The following is an 18,546-nucleotide window of genomic DNA, read 5'->3' on the forward strand; positions in this document are numbered from 1 at the left end:
CAGTTGCTCGGATTAGAGTAAAACTATCCCAATAGGAACAATATGAAACATGGTGATTGGGTCCCCAGGTCAACCCACAGAAGTCTAATATGTTCTCAGATTCCATGTGGGATGGCGAAATACATACAGTCTCCTTTAAAGCCTCATAAGGAGAATTTAATGACCAGCTCTCTCATCCAAACCCCAGTGCTATGGTTAGGAGCTGAGATAGAGAACAGTATTTAGAGACAGGCAGGAAAATGGCCAGAGACAAGCATACTCTATTGTATCTTTCCTTCCTTTTCCCCTCCCTGCTACTTACTGTTGCTTGGAATGGGATGGAGTCGGGGGAGGGAAGGTGTGGCAGCAGGGCAGTGGTCAGATCTGTAGATACTGTGCAGTCAGCAGGGGACACAGGTATTAATGGGGAAAGGGAAGTGCTTAGTAGAGATGTAGAGTGCTGGAATAAGAAATCCCAGGAAGGTTGTCACTAAGACATACTGACAGGGCTTTGGGGAGACCCTCTGTAACTGTACATGGTAACACTGTTGACAAAGGAATGATAACCATGCCTGTCAGCTGATATCCTTATCAGAATCAGAATACAATTACAGGCTTCAGACTTCTCTCCTGCCTTTCTCCAAATATTAGACCACACAAAATTCAACACTATAATCCTGAGAGAGCAATCCAAGAAATGTTTCTGTGTCTTCCTGGTGGTTCTGTCTGCAGCCAGAGTCCTGAAATGGGTTGTTGTTGTTGGGTGCCATCAAGTCGGTTCCTGAAATGGGTAGGGAACTGATTTCTCTTAATAATCTGGCTGGAAAGAAACATGGAATGTAGTGAAGGAGGACAGATTATCAGATGACCTGGGTTTGAATTCTACAGCCATTCAAACTCATTACCCATTTAGCCTTACATTAGCCACAACCTCTCTAAGCCTGTATCTTGATCTATAAAATTGAAGCAACAACCCTACAATATTACCGATAGAAGAAAATGAGGTACTATGAGAAAAGGACTTTGTAAACCATAAAATGCTATACAAATAATAACTGAAGTTATGTGGGCTATAATCCAAATGGCATGAGAAGGTTATACAATCAATGATTCTGGGACCTAAAAGCACAGAAGTAAATGTTTTAGCATTTTCCACTTTCATGTTCTGAAGTTTACTTACAGCTCCACCCCTCCCTGATCTAAATCTCTGACTAGTTTGCTATCTATATGCTCCAAGTTTTCCAATATTTTCTACTCTTAGAAGTCATGTGGTGACAAGAACATTATACTGCACCACGTCCTTTCTCACAGCACAAGGGGATTTTGGTAACAAAGCCATGGAATACCACATAAGATTTAGGTGTCCAAGAAATAACTCAATCATTTGAAGAACAGGTGCAGAAAAGTGGATTAAAGTCATCCAATGTTTGATCAACTGTCAATGAGAAGAGAAATCCTCTAGGACAGTGGTCATCAATGCTTGTTTTTGTAAACAAAGTTTTAATGGAACACAGTCACACTCATTCACTTAATGTCTGGCTGTTTTTGCGCTACAGTGGCAGAGTAGTTGCACACCATGGTCTACAAAGCCTGAAATATTTATCATGAGGAGCTTTAAGAAAGTTTGCCAACTCCTGGTCTATACAGCACTCATGCAAAAACTTCCGTTTTTACCCTTTATACACCAAGTAAATCCTCCACCCCACATAATTCTTCTGATTGCTCAGACTCTTGGCTTCAGTCATTCTTTCAAAGACTTGCACGGTGTAACAGTAAAGTGTTATTAAAGACAAAAAAAGATAAACATGGTCCTTTATCCTTAGGGAGCTTAAAATCTAGTAATAGAAAATGGTCAAGTATAAAACTAGCCATAATATTTAGACAAGATACGACAGCAATTTGAGAGGAAATGTGTAGTTTCTCTAAGCTGGGGTCAAATCATGAGGTTATTTGAAAATCAATGAAATGATTCTATCTAGGGCAGTGGTTTCATAATGTTTTTTGCTCATGTACTACCATTTGAAATGTAATTTAAAAAAAAGAACAAAGAACTCCACTACCTCAGATACTTACAAAGGTTGTATTTTCTAGTATACTACATAGTACATATATGCCTTAAAAATATTTTTTATCTAAACCTTGGCATGCAGGTATATTTAGCTCAATTACTCTAAGGAAAAACCTGCCATTTAACCTACTTAGCCTTTAGTCAGAATAAAGTCTAACTTCAATTATTAATTCTCTTAATATTTATTCTAAGATAAGACAGATAAGGCATAGAACCTTGCCATGATCTGTAATCTAGACAAAACAAGGTACCCCCATCTTTTTTTTTTTTTTTTAATTCAAAACTCTTTTTTCCTTAGCTCCCAGAGGATCCTCCTTCGGGAGCCATGAACTCATAGAAACAGTCCCGTTGTCTGGTGTCCCCAGTTTCCCAGGTTTCTAACACTCTGGGGCAAGACCCACGGTGAGACTCAGTATGAGTAGGAGGAATGCCTTTCTTTTGTCCAGTGGGAGAAGAACGAGCATGAAGAGAGAAAGCTGAGAAAGGAGAAATGGCAGACACAGAGACTTTTAAGGCAGGATAACTTTAGAAAAAAACAGTACATGGTACTATTGAGGACCTGTGCTTTTGTACACCTGGAGAATTGTCATGTAACCCTAGGAGTATGCACAACCCAAAATGAAGATATTCTTTTAGAAAAGTACTGCTCCATCTTATTTTACATCATGGCATAAACAGATGATACTTTTTAAAGATATACTGGGGCAAATGGTCAGGTTGCTTATGGCTAGAGGCAACTGACTCCAGGCCCCTCTAGGCCACCTGAAAGGTTAAGGGGAAATCTCTCTCTTGGAAGTTGCAACCTTTTAGGAGCACACTCAGGTCTGGTGGCTCTGTTGCTCACTGTGCGCAAAATTCTAAGGGAAGCTTTGCTGACAGAAAGTGATGCCTTGATAGTATCTGGGTTGCACGAGGATCTTGGCTGACTTTCATTCAGTTGAAACCTTCTTAAGTTTCGTTCATTAGACTATATTCTATGGCTTTTCTTACCATCTGGAAATGCTAGAACTGGGTGAACACAAGAGTCCAACTGGGAAAGACGTTCCAACAGAGGGGCCTCATAGTGGATCTCAGGGGGCATGGTGCTGATGCTGCCTGAACCACACAGTGCGCAGGAGGGATTCACATCACAGCCAGAGCGGACAGTGCTGTTCCGGTGAACCTGTGAAAAGCCAAACAAAAACCCTGAATATTCGGCATCTGGTAAAAACCCAGCTCTCTGCTCATTACACCAAAGATTTGGTAAACCCTTCTAAGTTATATGGCGCTGCTAACAGGAGGTCTGACTAGCTTGTTAAAAAAATATGTTAAAGAGGCTGCTTCTCTAACACACTGACCGTTCAAAGTAAGTAAAAGTGCTTCTTTTTCAATGATTAAATATATTTACTTGAAGCCTCAAGTAGTCACGTAGGTATCAGACTTGTGAGTTTAAAGCTACTGAAACTGTGCTTTCTGAGAACACCTCACAAAGCCTCCACATTTTCACCCCCTTTATGGGTTTCAACTGTCTTCGAAGGTGAGTAACTGGTCCCTGTTTTTCAGTGGGACATGACTTGCTCTCTTCCCAACCAGCAACTTCATTCACCTAAGAGCATTCAGTAACCAACCACATCTCTCCTCTTCTTTTCACGTATCCTCCCCATAAGACTTTCCAGTGGTCTCAGAGTGCAAAGTTTCCCTGAACTATATAGTCAACCCTTTAACTTAGCCCAAACTCTAAACTCCACTGTTATTTTGTAAAACTAATAAAATGAAAATAAATTTAAGCAATGAAAACAAATTTTGTATGGTGAGGTGTTCACATTCATAGTCTTTGTGTTCGACTGTAATTCCAAAACCAAACCAAACCAAACCCAGTGCTGTCGAGTCGATTCCGATTCATAGTGACCCTATATGGACCCTGTATCCACAGAGTTTCCAAGGAGCGCCTGGAGGATTCAAACTACTGACCCTTTGGTTAGCAGCCACAGCACTTAACCACTACGCCACCAGGGTTTCCATAATTCCAAGAGGGTAGAAATTATTTCCATTAAACTTCCCTTGTATACATGTCGGCAAGGTAATCAATAACCTCTCCAGCAAGTCCAGAGTAAAATATGTTCTAATTTAAGTCTTCAAAATGCTTAATTCTGTTTTTTTTTTTTCCTTTTCTTTTTTAAAAAGAAATTCTACAATTTTATGGTTTATTTGAAGAGGAAACTTCACATCACACTGAATGCAGAATCCCTATGTTCTAGTGTTAGGAAGAACAACTCTGGCATTTTCCAAAGCATGACCCATGAAGTCATTTGGGCAGCACACGGTCCTAAAGGGACCTGCCTGTGGGAACAGCACTATGAGAAAGGGTCCTGGGAGTAAGGGTAGTATCCTAGTAAAGACAAAAGGATGGCACCAAAACTCTGCTAGCAAACACTCTAACAAATGTTAAAGCTGCAGTTATTTTCAGCATAGGCTTCTCTTGAAAGTTGTTTGCCTTTAGGACATGTATAGGAGAAAGATAAACATGAAAACAATGTGGTCTTTATCAACCTTACCCAACTGCCTCCTCCTCGCAACCCACACAGATGGGTGGCGTGCAAAGGAGTCCTTTGAAAGTTAGATTGGGCAACTGCACTAAAGTAAAAGAAGAATTCTAATAAGCTGCAATGGTAGATACCGCTGAAAGGAAATGATACCAACTAAATACAACACACTACTGTGTAGACGACATTAACTGGTACTGTTTGGGGGAAAAAAATAACCCTTCCACTCTATTTAATCAGGGCTGGCTTTCTGGAGGTGAACATTTTGAGGTGAAAAGAAAGGGGCATACATTGGTGGGGAATGAAACCACATACCATACAGTAGGTAAATGGATTTAGGTAATTGATCACGATCTAAAAACTGCACCAAAAACTTTAAATATTAAAGAGAGATTAGGAAAACAATAAAAAATCAAAGTAAGAAATTTTGAGAGATAAACTTATCTATGACATCAACTAGTTCTCCATACGGGACAATTAACATTCCATTTTATGGCTATAGAGCATATCCCTTAAGCTGACAGCCAATGCATGGGGTGTAGAGTAAAAAGAATACGGGAAGAATAACAAAGTAAAACTAAGAAAAGAGATTAAGATAAAATCAGAAATTACCAACAGAGGAAATACAGGCCAGAAATGACAAATTTAAGGGCTGTTCTTTGGGAGTTTTTCTTTTCTTCCTTTCCATACTCATATCATCAGTAGGGTGGATAATTAACTACATAAACTATAACCCTGGCCTAATGACAAGAAAGACGGGAAAAATGTAAACATAAAACTAGAATATAGTCCCAGAAATTATATCAAAAACAACTGCAAGGCAGCAATATAACAGAAAAATTCTTGCTCAGTCTTAAATATCTTTAAAATTATCACGAAAATGGAACATTCTCTAAGTATAAGCTAAGTCTCTATAAGCTAACCTAGAGAAATACCCAAGGTTTACTGCTGTCAAGCTATGCTGGCACAGTAATGTTATCCAAATAAAACATTTATAATATACAGAGAAAGGAAAAGTACGAAGGGGGCGTGTGCCCTAAACGTGATTGGATTATCATGGGGGGGCAGAGAGGGGGAGTGGTAAGATTTGGGAGGGCTTTCATTTTATACATTATGCATTTCTAAGTTTGAATTCTATATATTTCTGTATTACATCTAATCAAGGAAAACAAAATACATACATAGGCACTCACACTAATCTGTTTTCTTAGTAAAGACTTAAAAAAAACATTAAAGAACAGATTAATTCCCGTTCAATTTAAGTGACTGGTGCTAGCATAAAGAAAATTAGAAAGGCTTCTACATTCCTTTTAGAAAAATAGTAAAATCTTGATTTAAAACCTGACAATCGTGTACATACACGATAAACTTAAATACCAGTCTCACTTTTGAATGAAAAATCATAAAAGAAAATACTAATATAAACCAAAAATACATAAAAATATTCAGGAGTACGTACATAAAATACATACTTAACACCATTATTAAAGGATAAAATTTTAGAACTTTTGTGGAGGACAATTTGGACAACTTTAAAATTACTGAATTCACACCCCCTTTCCTGAAGCCACATCTAGAATCTAGCCTACAGATACACTTGTTAAGTACACAAAGCCCCGGAGACACACACACTCACTGAAAAAAGCTAATTGTACGCATAAACCCATTTATGTTTTAAAAATAATCACAACAAATATAACAGGTTAGTATGAAAAAGTGGGGGTTTATTTCTGGACATCAAGACTATTCAATATTAGGACATCAATGAATACAACTTCAAACTTGTACATTCAACTGCCTACTCAACCAGATCCCCATTGAGATGTCTAACAGGCATCTCTAAAATTAACATGTCAAAACTGAGCTCCTGCTCTTCCCCAACTTCTAGGTGCACAGTTTTAAAACTACTGGGCTCATCCTAAACTCCTTTCTTTTTCTCACATCCAATATTCAATCATGGAATTGTATTGGTTCTACTTTCTAAATGTTTCCAGAATCTGACAACTTCACATTACCTCAACCGCAACCACCTTGGTTCAAGCCATACTGTCTTTCCCACACAGGTTTCAACAGCCTTCTAACTGGTCTTCCATCTAATTAATAGTCTCAGTACAATCTTGTTTTACAGCCTCAGTCAGATTATGGGAGTCTCTACTCGTTACCTTTTAACAGCTCCCCAGCTCCTGAGGAATAAAACCCAAAGTCCTTACAAACGGCACACACAAGACCCTATACCATCTGTCACTCCCATGCCTTCTGACTTCATTTTCTTGCTACTCTCCTAGGTCACTCTATACCAGTTACTTTGGATTCTCTGCTACTTCATCAACATGGCAGGCAAACTTCTAGATGATGGGTCATTCTACTTGGAATCTCTAGCCATGAAGTAGCACTCCCCTCCTCTGTGACAACTAAAAATGTCTACAAACACTGCCACATGTCTCCTGGGGTAGGTGGTACGAGGATGGGGGGAGGGCAAAATTGTTGAGAACCGATGAGCTCAAATTATGATGATCACTCCTGGAAGAATTCAAGGCACAAGTCTGATTAGATATTAATGGTGGGAAATAAGAAACCTCAAAATGACTGAGGAGCAGTCTTCCACTAGGCAAAGATTATACAACTTGAGCATTAAAAAAAAAAAAACAAAAAACCCTACCATAGCTTGAAATACTCCACATATGTTTCAATTGATGAGTTCATACACCTCATTGACTGCTCCTTGGAGGATGATAGGAAATGAACTTACTATTTTGGAAACTAGTAAATAAAAGGAAAAAACACCAATCATACCTTTTTCTGTACAAACCTCAGGGTAAAACAAGTAGTTGAAAAGGGCAACTTACTCTTTATGGACATATTCTAACTAATAAATAAAACAGAAATAACATTAGTAGGATATCGCCACTCTTCAATTCCTATTGAAGTGGCTGATAACAAAAACAAAGAGACAAGACATTATGCGTCTTTTATAAGACCACAATGCCACCTATGTTTTCCTGCCAAAAATTCAAATCAAGTTCAAGCCACTATATCTAACTGCCAGTTTTCAGGCAATGCAGGGGACAGAGGAACAGCACTGATTTCGAAATGCACCCAAAACAAGATGGATTAATGGGTGATGTATGATAAATCAAGCTCAGTAAATGCTAACTGTAGAATCTAGGTAGGTATACAGGTACTCACTGTAAAATTCCTTCAACTTTGCTGTGCTGTTTGAATAACTTCGAAATAAAATGTTAGAAGAGACAACAATGATACTCTAGGAATTCTGCTTCTGGGCATGATGGAGTGAAAGTGATCAGATTTACCCTCTGCCCACCAACTAGAAAACTAGACAGTAGGCAGCACAAACTAAGATCTCTGCAAGAAGGGAAACAAACGAGGCGGGCTCTATGACTGCCCTGGCTTCCTGCCTGGAAGCCCATTTTGGTCTGCAGAGCAGGGAGAGGGATCCACGCAGAGCACAGTAGTTTCATCAAGTTGAGGAAACAGAGACCAGAGTTCAGAGGCTAAGGTGGCTGGAAATTGCAAGGCACAATTCTTGAGAGGGAGCTATGCAGAAAGAACTCTAGAAATCTTCATGAGATCCCCTCAGCCTGTGCTGCATGCATAGAGTGAATTCTCATAAGGTCAAAGAGCAACTGGGGAGTCGTGAGCTGAATGGTTTCCAGAGTCTCTGGGAGGCCTCGGAACTGTGACCAGCCAAGAGGGGTGTGGGGCATTTGACAGAGACCCCGGAAGGTCCTGCTTTAGAAGCTGAGCTGAACTACTAAGTAGGTTACTTTCTACTTGCTTGCCTTAACAGAGCTTAAAAGCAAGCCTCAGGACAAACTGAACCTAATGTTAACATAACTGCCTATAATATAAAGCCTCTTTAAAGGAAAATAACAATGTACATGTTTCAAACCCATAAAATTAAATGTCCAGCATTCAATAAAAAAATTGCTAGATATGTCAAGAGACAAGAAAATACCACCACAGGAATACAATGAGAAAAATGCAAGCCACAGGAAACTGTGGGATAAATAAACTAGTTTTTTCAACAAGTAATTACAAAGAAAAAGGGTATGTTTGATAGCTTCTATCAAACCACCACTCTGAGAACTAGAAAAGTCAATTAAAAAAAAAAATTCTCGAGGTATCAGAGACATGCTAAAACAACAACGTTGAGGAGCTAAGATTCCAGAGAGGAAAGAACCATGGAGGTGAGCTCATACTCTACAGTTGCTTCTTTCCTAGGGACATTTGCCCATTTCTGGAAAAGATGCTTAGAATTTAAGCTTTGCCCTGATTAGAGGACCACCACTTGGTGACAGAAAGATGAGCAGTGCTTTTAGTAGCTTTGAAGGGCTAGAGGGACAACATTAAGGACTTGAAGGGCCAAATTCCCAATGAAAAGAGGACAGGGAAATAAGCACAACATATGTCATGCTCCCATCCTTGTAAGGCATTTGCCAAATTCTTAAGTTGTGAAAGGTAGAAGGCTAAGAAGTTAAGCAAATAGCCTCTGAAAAGTACAGAGGAGCTTTTGGCAGTATTCACTTGATGAGGAGACTAGAATTCAAGTTCAGAATACGCTGGGGGAAGGGCATTGGTCAACTCAACATACCACGCTCTCAGCTGGAAGTATGGGTGAGAAACAAGACAATGCACTAAGAATGAACCAGAGATGGACAGAACCTTACCAAAACTGTTGCCAGGCCACAACTCAGCTCAGTCCCTAGATGGATTAAGTTGTTTGGCCTCTTCTACATGCCTAGCAGAGATAAAAGGTGACTCTTCTCTAGCGAAAGGCTTCATCAGAGCATCAATTTTTTTTTTTTTTTTTTAAACATACAACACAGACTGAAAACAAAACAAAAACAAACCTGCTGCGGTCCAGATTTTGGAGTTAGCAGACAAGGGTTTTAAGGTAATTCTGATTAATATGCTCAGGAAAATATGGGGGAAAAAATGGAAGAAAAGATCACAAAGGCCTTAAATACATTAAAAAAAAAAAATCAAATGGAAATTTAAGAACTTAACAACAGAGGAATCTGACATTGTATTAGGCACAACAGGAGAGTGGATACATAAACTGGTCAATAGGAACTACAAAGAGAAGCTGACAAACCTACAAAAACAAAAAGCAGACCAAAGGATACAGAAGATCTGAACATAGTTAATAAGCCTACAATATGGGTTAAATTTAGAATCTTGAAGTCAACAAATGGGGCACAGACATAGATTTAGATACAGCCCCCCAGCCAGTCTTCTGTTAGGAAATGTGGAATATTTACAAAAACCGAACTAAAATTATGAATGTCAACGTGGACATCTTGAAAACACAATGGTAAGTTAGCAACCAAGTTGCAGAATATGTATACAATGATGACATTTATGAAAAATTTAAACTATGTAATACTGTTATTTTGCTCATGGATATATATTTGTAGTAAAAATATAAATACTTGAACTGGGAACATACACACCAAATTCATGACAGTGATAACCTCTGGGAAAAAGAGGTAAAGGGGATGAGAAAAAAAGGAACTTTGTTCATCTGTCATTTTCTCTCTTATATCTTAATATTTTTATCTTAATATATTAGCATGTTGGGTGCTACTATATAGATGTTTGTTACATTATTCTTTATACTTTAAGGAATTATTCAGTGGTGCTAAGTCCCAGAGAAATCAGGCAGTGAGACTAAAGGGCAGCATTAATTATTTCAGAGCAAAGGGATGCTAGGCATGAGATTGTCAAAACCCAAAAATTAGACTGGGAATAGCACTTATCAACCCGTCTTCCATATTGAGAATTGAGAAAAGGATTCAACCACTATTACCAGCAGAAAAGACAAGGAAATGAAGGTCAGCTACTACTAAACTTTTCTGGTGATAAACACAAAGTCTGGACACACACACACACACACACACAAAAACAAATGAATCCATTGCCGTTGACTCGATTCCAATCATAGCAACCCTACAGGACAGAGTAGAACTGTCACATAGGGTTTCCAAGGAGCAGCTGGCAGTTTCGAACTGCCGACCTTTTGGTTAGGGGCCGAACTCTACCACTGCGCCACGAGAGCTCCAAAGTCTGGATATATCAGCTTATTTTTTAAGAATGAAGGAAAAAAAAAACCCAAACCTTGGGGACTCTGAATAAAATATTGAAGAACAAGAGAAAAAGGAAGCGTATCTGAGAAATTCAGAAAGAACATAGTTCTGGAAAACTATCACACAAATCTGGCCAAACAATAAACACTTAGCATTTCCAACAGAGTAAAAGATAACATGGCCTCTTTTATAAAACAACAGGATAAAATAAAAGGGCAACAAAATGATATAAAAAGGAAATACATAAACTGAAAAGAAAGTCTGAATACACAGAAGCAGCACTGCCTGGGGACCAGAGTTCCAGGGCACATCTAGGTCAATAGGCATAACATAGCCATAAAGAAAATGTTCTACACTCCACTTTGGTGAGAAGTGTCTGTTCAAGCGGCCACCTAAGACACATCTATTGGTTCCACCCCAAGTGGAGCAAAGGACGATGAAGAAAATCAAAGACACAAGGAAAATATCAGCCCAAAGGACTAAAGGACCATATAAGCCAGAGACTTCACCACCCTGAGACCAGAAGAACTAGATGGTGCCTGGCTACTACTAATGGCCGCCCTGACAGGGATCACAACATAGAATCCCAGACAGAGTGGGAGAAAAATGGAGAACAGAATGTGAATTCACATTAAAAACACCTGACTTAACTGGTGTGACAGAGATTACAAGAACCCACGAAACTAAGGCTCCCTCATGCTCTTCTAACCCGGAAATGAAACCATTCCTGAAGCCAACCTTCCAGACAAAGATTAGGCAGGCCTATAAAACAAAAAATAACACACGTGAAGAACATGTTTCTTAGTTCAGTCAAGTATGTGAGACCAAATGGGCAGCTCCTGTCCAAAAGCATGACAAGACTGGAAGGGAGAGGAACTGGACAAATGGACACAGAGAACCTGGATGGAAAGGAGGAGTGTGCTGTCAAATTGTGGGAATTGCAACTTAATGTCACAAAACTATGTAAATTTTTGAATGAGAAATTAATTTGAGTTGTAAGCTTTCACCCAAAGCATGTGTGTGCACATGTGCACACACACAAAATCATCTACTTATGAGGAAATAAAGGCAAGAACAGACAATGTAAGAAAATTATAAGAGAATGTGAGCAGCAAATTTAATTCTCTTCTCCCTTTGCACTATGGAGGGAGTCAAAAAGATGGAAACAATGAGAAAGAAGTTAGCATTTAACGTTGGAGTGCTTATTATGTACGCCCGAACTGTGCCAAGCACTTCACATATCTCATTTAATGACCACAACAGTGTAGTGAAGCAGGTGCTATGAGCTAGACACAAAGGATAGAAAACTACTACATATAAATAAATGGTGTACTTAAAGAAATACAACTACAAACTTAAGCAAAGCAAAATTCAGAAGTATTACACAGTAGAAAACTTGACAGGGCTAAATGAAGAACTCTACAGCACTCTACACTCCATTTTTGCTGTGATGGAAACATTCTATATTTGTGCTGCCCAATATGGCAGCCACCAGTCACATGTGGCTACTGAGAACTTGAAATATGGCTGGTACAACAAGTGAGATACTGAATTTTTTAATCTTATTTAGTTTTAATTTAAATAGCTACATGTGAATGATGTTGTTAGCTGCCCTCGAGTGGGTGTGGACTCACAGTGACCCCATGTGTACAAAGGAAAACTGCTCCACAGTTTTCAAGGCCTCTGGGTGGGTTCAAGCTGCCAAGTGCTAACTGTTTGCGCTACCCAGGGATAGTAGTTACCATATTGGACAGTGCAGAGAATGGGCTTCCTTTGTTCTAGGACAAAACAAAAGCTTACAATTAGACACATCCTAGAAATACTTAAATACAAGCATATATGTGTCCCTGAGTGGTGCAAATGGGTACGTTCTTGGCTACTAACCAAAAAAAAGGTTGGTGGTTCAAATTCACTCAAAGGTACCCTGGAAGAAAGAAAGGCCTGGCGATCTACTTCCAAAAGATCACAGCCATTGAAAACCCTATGGAGCCCAGTTTTAGCATGAAACACATGGAGTAGCCATGAGTCAGATGAGACTCAACGGCGACTTTTTTTTTTTTTTACAGAAGTAAAAACAAAAACTCACATGTACCCAGATTAGATAAAATTCAGTTTTCTATAAAAATGACTGAAAATGCGTTTAGCATCTGCTTAATTCTATGCAAAAACAAAAACAGAAGAGTGGGAAGAGCTTTGTGGGAGAAAGGTTATGATCTAAGAGCTTGAAAGACAGTCAAATTGTTTCTCACATATAAAAGCAAGATAAGGTCATTCAAGGAACAAAGAAAGTATATTACTTGCAACTATGCCCTAATCATTAAGCAACCCCACCTGCAGATTCTCAGTCGCAATGACCCATGTGTGTCAGAGGAGAACTGTGCTCAGCAGGGTTTTCAGTGGATCATTTTTTTTAGAAGTAGATCACGAGGCCTTTCTTCTGAGGTGCCTCTTGCTGGATTCAAACCGCCAATCTTTCAGTTAGCAGCCAAGCACCACCTAGGGGCTCCACTCTAATCATTAAAGAACTATAATTCCAAATGAAGAACTAACAAATTGGGGATGTGAAGGTTTAAAAAAGGCTTTTGGTGAGCAATTAAAACAGTTGTAATCAAAAAAAGCCTAAATACTGATTGTATTATCTGTTTTTAAAAGTGAATATAAAATTAATCTTTAAAGATAACATAATATAAATTTAAGATCCCATATTATTTTTAATATAAACTGAAAATATAGAGGGACAATTCTGAACTCCGCTAAGTAAAATTGGGAAAAAAAAAAAAGCCTCCCAAATTAAGAAAAAAAAAGTTCACTTATAAAAGTTAAGAAAGTCACTGGCAAAAACAAACACAAGAACATCAAGATAAGATCAAAGAAAACCAAATGTATGTTTAAATACGAAAGGAAACAAAACAGAAATTCCAGGAGGCTAAATGAACAAGCACATCGAAATCTCCTTTCACGGGTGTTTCAAGCAACTTTAAACGAAATGCTAAAAGTAAATGGATGAGAAAAACACACAAAAAAATACATATACTATCAGTATCAAGAAAGAGAGACTTTAACCCATCAACAGATGAATGGATAAACAAACTATGGAACATACACACAATGATAAAAGAACAATGATGAATCTGAGAAACATCTCAAAACGTGATATATCTGGAGGGCATTATGTTGAGTGAAATAAGCAATCGCAAAAGGACAAATATTATATGAGACCACTATTATAAAAACCCATGAAAATGTTTACACAGAAAAAAAAAAAGATCTTTGATGATTACAGGGAGGGGAGGTGAGGGGAGGGAAAAACACTAAATAGACAATAGATAAGTGGTTACTTTGGTGAATGGTTAAGACAGTATACAATACTGGGGAAGTCAACACAGCTTGACCAAGGCAAGGACACGGAAGCATCATGGACACATCCAAACTCCCTGAGGGACCAAATTACTGGGCTGAGGGCTGGGGACCATGGTCTCGGGGCATATCTAGCTCAACTGGCATAACATGATTTATAAAGAAAATGTTCAACATCCTTCTTTGATGAGTAGCATGTGGGGTCTTAAACGCTTGTGAGTGGCCACCTAAGATACATCTACTGGTCCCACCCCAGCTGGAGCAAAGGAGAATGAAGATGACCAAAGACACAAGGGAAAAGACTAGTCCAAAGGACTAATGAACCGCAACTATCACAACCTCCACCAGACTGAGCCCTGAACGACTAGATGGGTGTCCAGTTACCACCACCGACTGCTCTTGCAGGCATCACAATGGAGGGTCCTGAACAGAGCTGGAGAAAAATGTAGAACAAAATTCAAATTCACACTCACACATGCACAGAAGACCAGGCTTGCTAGTCTGACAGAGACTCTACTGGTTCCACCCTGTCTGGAGCAAGGGAGAATGAAGAAAACCAAAGACATGAGGGAAAGATTAGTCCAAAGGACTAATGGACCACAAGTACCACAGCCTCCACCAGACTGAGTCCTGCACAACTAAATGGTGCCCGGCTACCACCACTGACTGCTCTCACAGGGATCACAATAAAGGGTCCCAGATAGAGCTGAAGAAAACGCAGAACAAAATTCTAACCCACAAAAAAAGATCATCTGCATCCCACCTTGGAGAAAGGCATCTGGGGTCTTACACGCTAGCAAGCGGCCATCTAAGATGCATCAATTGGTCTCAACCCACCTGGATCAAAGGAGAATGAAGAACACCAAGGATGCAAGGTAATTACGAGCCCAAGAGACAAAAAGGGCCACATAAACTAGAGACTACATCAGCCCGAGACCAGAAGAGCTAGATGGAGCCTGGCTACAATCAGTGACTGCCCTGAGAGGGAACACAACAGAGAACCCCTGCAGGAGCAGGAGAGTAGTGGGATGCAGACCCCAAATTCTCGTAAAAAGACCAGGCTTAATGGCCTGATTGAGACTAGAAGGGCCCTGGTGGTCATGGTCCCCAGACCTTCAGTTGGCCCAGGACAGGAACCATTCCCAAAGCCAACTCTTCAGACAGGGACTGGACTGGACAACGGGTTGGAGTGGGATGCTAGTGAGGAGTGAGCTTCTTGGATCAGGTGGACACGAGACTATGTTGGCATCGCCTCCCTGGAGGGGAGATGAGAGGGTAGAGGGGGTTAGAAGCTGGCGAAATGGACATGAAAAGAGCGAGTAAAGGGAGGGAGTGGGCTGTCTCATTAGGAGGAGGGCAGTTGGGAGTATGTTGCAAGGACTATGTAAGTTTTTATGTGAGAAACTGACTTGATTTGTAAACTTTCATTTAAAGCACAATAAAAATTAGAAAAAAAAAAAATCAAGACTTACTGGTCTGAGAGAGAGTGGAGAAACACAGAGAGCACGGCCCCCAGAGACCCTTTTAACGCAGTACTGGTCACCCCCTGAGGTTCACCCTTCAGCCAAAGATTAGACAAGCCCAGAAAACAAAATGAGACTAAATGGGCACACCAACCCAGGGGCAAGGACAAGGCGGCAGGAGGGGACAGGAAAGCTGATAATGGGGAACCCAAAGTCGAGAAGGGGAGAGTGCTGACATGTCGTGGGGTTGGCAATCAATGTCACAAAAAATATGTGTATTAATTGTTTAATTAGACACTAATTTGCCCTGTAAACCTTCATCTAAAGCACAATTAAAAACAAAAACAAAAAAAGGTAGAATTTAAAACAAAATCAAAACTACTACTGGGACAGGATATGTTATTTTATATAGACAAAGGCTACAAGTCACAAGGAGGGCATGATTTCTAAAGAAAAAACCAATCATTTAGAATTCAGAAACTCAATTCTTCACACTTGGGAAAAAAAAAAAAAAGGAAAAGAACTCAAAAACTCAAAGGCAATTTACAAATCACAGTAATAAGAATGCTTCACACATCAAAGGCTGTGGAATGCCATCAGAACAACACTCAAACGAAAATTCAAAAAGTTAAATACTTTTATTATTACATAAGAACAGAAAAAAAAATAAGCTAATAACCATTCTAATAAAGTCAGGGGAGGGGGTGAGGGAGAAGGCAGCAGGAAGAAATTAACAGCCAAGAACTAATTTTTGAAACAACCAATAAAACAGAGAAACTGTGGACAAGATTAACCAAGGAAAGACAGACAAATAAAATCGAGAAGCAGATATAGCCACAGATAAAAGGACTTAAAAATCAAGAATTATTTTTATAAAATGCTACGTGTAAATCTGAAAGTATCTGAGTCTGACAATTTTCTGTGAAAAAGGTGCTGGTCTCAGAAGGTTTTACCTTAAGTTCCAGCAACCTCTAAAGAAAACAGTAGTTCCTCAACAATCTTTAAATTCTTCCCAGAACACTGTAAAAGATGAAGTGTCCCAATTCAATTTTTTTTAACAAGTTATCATACATCAAAAACAGTGAACGACTAGAAGTATTTGCTATTAACAATCAAGAGTGACATACGCATGCCTCACTACGACCAACTATTTTTTAATACTGTTCTGAAAGTGCATCTATACAAGGAAATGGGGTAAGAAGTGTGTAAGTGGTATCAAATTATTTGCTGATCAATGACAGCCTACCTGGAAAATTAAAGATAATCAACTGAAAAATTGTTCAAGAGTTCAGAAAAATGTTCAATTACAGAATACTTAAAAACCAACAGCAAAGTAATATTGACAAAAAATAAATGGAAGAAAAAACTTCATTCACAATTTAACGGAAATATAAAAAACAGGAAACACTGAGAACTGAAGGAGAAATTCCACTTGCCCTTAATACACTGTAAAGATGCCAATCCTCTCTGAAGTAAGAAATATTCCATGAAAAATCCAATGCAATACTTAACGGAAGAATTTGTACTTCAGATTAAGGCTCCATTCATAATTCTCTGTTAATCACAGAATATCAGTAGTCCAAAGCATTAAAAAAAATTTTTTTTTGGGCTTGAGGATGGTTTATAATCCTTTGCTTTCATTTTTGCACTTGAAAATCAATGCCTTACCTAACTCACTGTTAGCATCTGAAGGCGTTTTCATAGGTATGCTAATTCTATTATGACCAAGTGTACTCCACAACTGGCTCCTGAAGATCCATTCATGTGAAGAAATAAAATATTAGAGACTCTTATTTTTATTTCAACCTTTCAGAATTCACTCACAGATGTTTTTTTGATACAAATATAAAAATTTAGAGGTCACAGTTCTAGGCACTGGGTTATTTCTCAGTGAGTACTCTTTGAGTAGTTTTAATTCCTGAGGAACTATAATTTTCCACATAGCACTCCTGCTCCTTCCCAAAAGTCCGACTGCTACTGAAAGGCTGGGCCTCCAACGTCTTCCAAAAGAGCTTCCTTTTAATCAAGAACATAGCCCACTTGACACCAAATTATTCATTTTTAATACTGATTCATAATAACTTTAGTTCTTCAGCCCTCAGCCACAAATGTCATGACACTGGGTTTAAATAGGTAAGATTAAAACTACGAAGTCTAGAATTGTGTGTAACTCAGCACCTTCATCTACGCTGATTATGCTCACGGAAAATCTGGGTACACTCCTCAGAGAATGCCCTATACGTAAATGTCATCCCTCAAGTGTTAGACAATGAGAAGATACAATGGGATGAGGTAGAAAACCACTGGGAATTCTGCAAAAGCCAACTTTAAATTTCAACCCAAAGCAATCCTCCTATGACACAATTATACTCCAATACAAAGACTATGAAACTCTAAAACCACGCTGGAATGTTGCCAAACCATAAGAAATGCTATTTAAAAAAATTAAAAATAAACGCTATTAAGGCCAATCCAAAAATTTCCAGAGCAGGTTAATAAACTTGGGCATTATTTGTTTTACTGGCTATCAGCATGAAGAAAACTAGCTTTTTCAACCATTCATTCCCAAACACTGCCGGTTCCCATTGCCAACTATGTACAAGTCTCCAACGGTCCACAGTAAATTGAGAATGAGAACATTGTAGCAAATTATTAATAAAACTACATTCTTTTTCTTTTTAAAATACTGTTTGTACTATGATTTACTTAAAAACAACTTTTCTTGACAGAATAAAACCAAGTTTTTAAAATTTTATTAATCTGACATCTCAAAATCTGGAAACTAGTATTTTAGATTAATTAAAAACTCCTTCAGAAGCAGCAGGTCACTGGCCAAGAAGTGAATGTCAAATAATGGAAAAAAAAAAAAAAATTTTTTTTAGCTTTGCACCTGAGTGTTTCTCTTCACTGGCTTAAGCTATTCGCTAACGTCTACCATACCAGACCCTGAAGAGGATGAAATGTATAGTAAAGTACAATATAATCAACTTGTAATTCCCTGTCCTAATTTCATCCCCGACGTTTCCTGATTTCTGTGGAGGATACCATTA

General features: G+C 38.7%; 2 protein-coding genes across 4 annotated transcripts in view; one reads left to right on the forward strand and one right to left on the reverse strand.

Moving 5' to 3' along the window:
* Positions 1 to 18,546, forward strand: part of STH (saitohin) — a 283,897-nt gene that overhangs the window by 41,584 nt on the left and 223,767 nt on the right.
* Positions 1 to 18,546, reverse strand: part of KANSL1 (KAT8 regulatory NSL complex subunit 1) — a 186,137-nt gene that overhangs the window by 13,552 nt on the left and 154,039 nt on the right. For all 3 annotated transcript variants that reach the window (XM_049861617.1, XM_049861615.1, XM_049861616.1), the window contains one exon: positions 3,038 to 3,209. In XM_049861617.1, coding sequence (XP_049717574.1) covers positions 3,038 to 3,209 — 172 coding nt within the window. The remainder of the gene's footprint in view (positions 1 to 3,037; positions 3,210 to 18,546) is intronic.

This window comes from Elephas maximus, chromosome 19 (genome assembly GCF_024166365.1).
Source record: "Elephas maximus indicus isolate mEleMax1 chromosome 19, mEleMax1 primary haplotype, whole genome shotgun sequence".
In the NCBI taxonomy this organism is placed as follows: Eukaryota; Metazoa; Chordata; class Mammalia; order Proboscidea; family Elephantidae; genus Elephas; species Elephas maximus.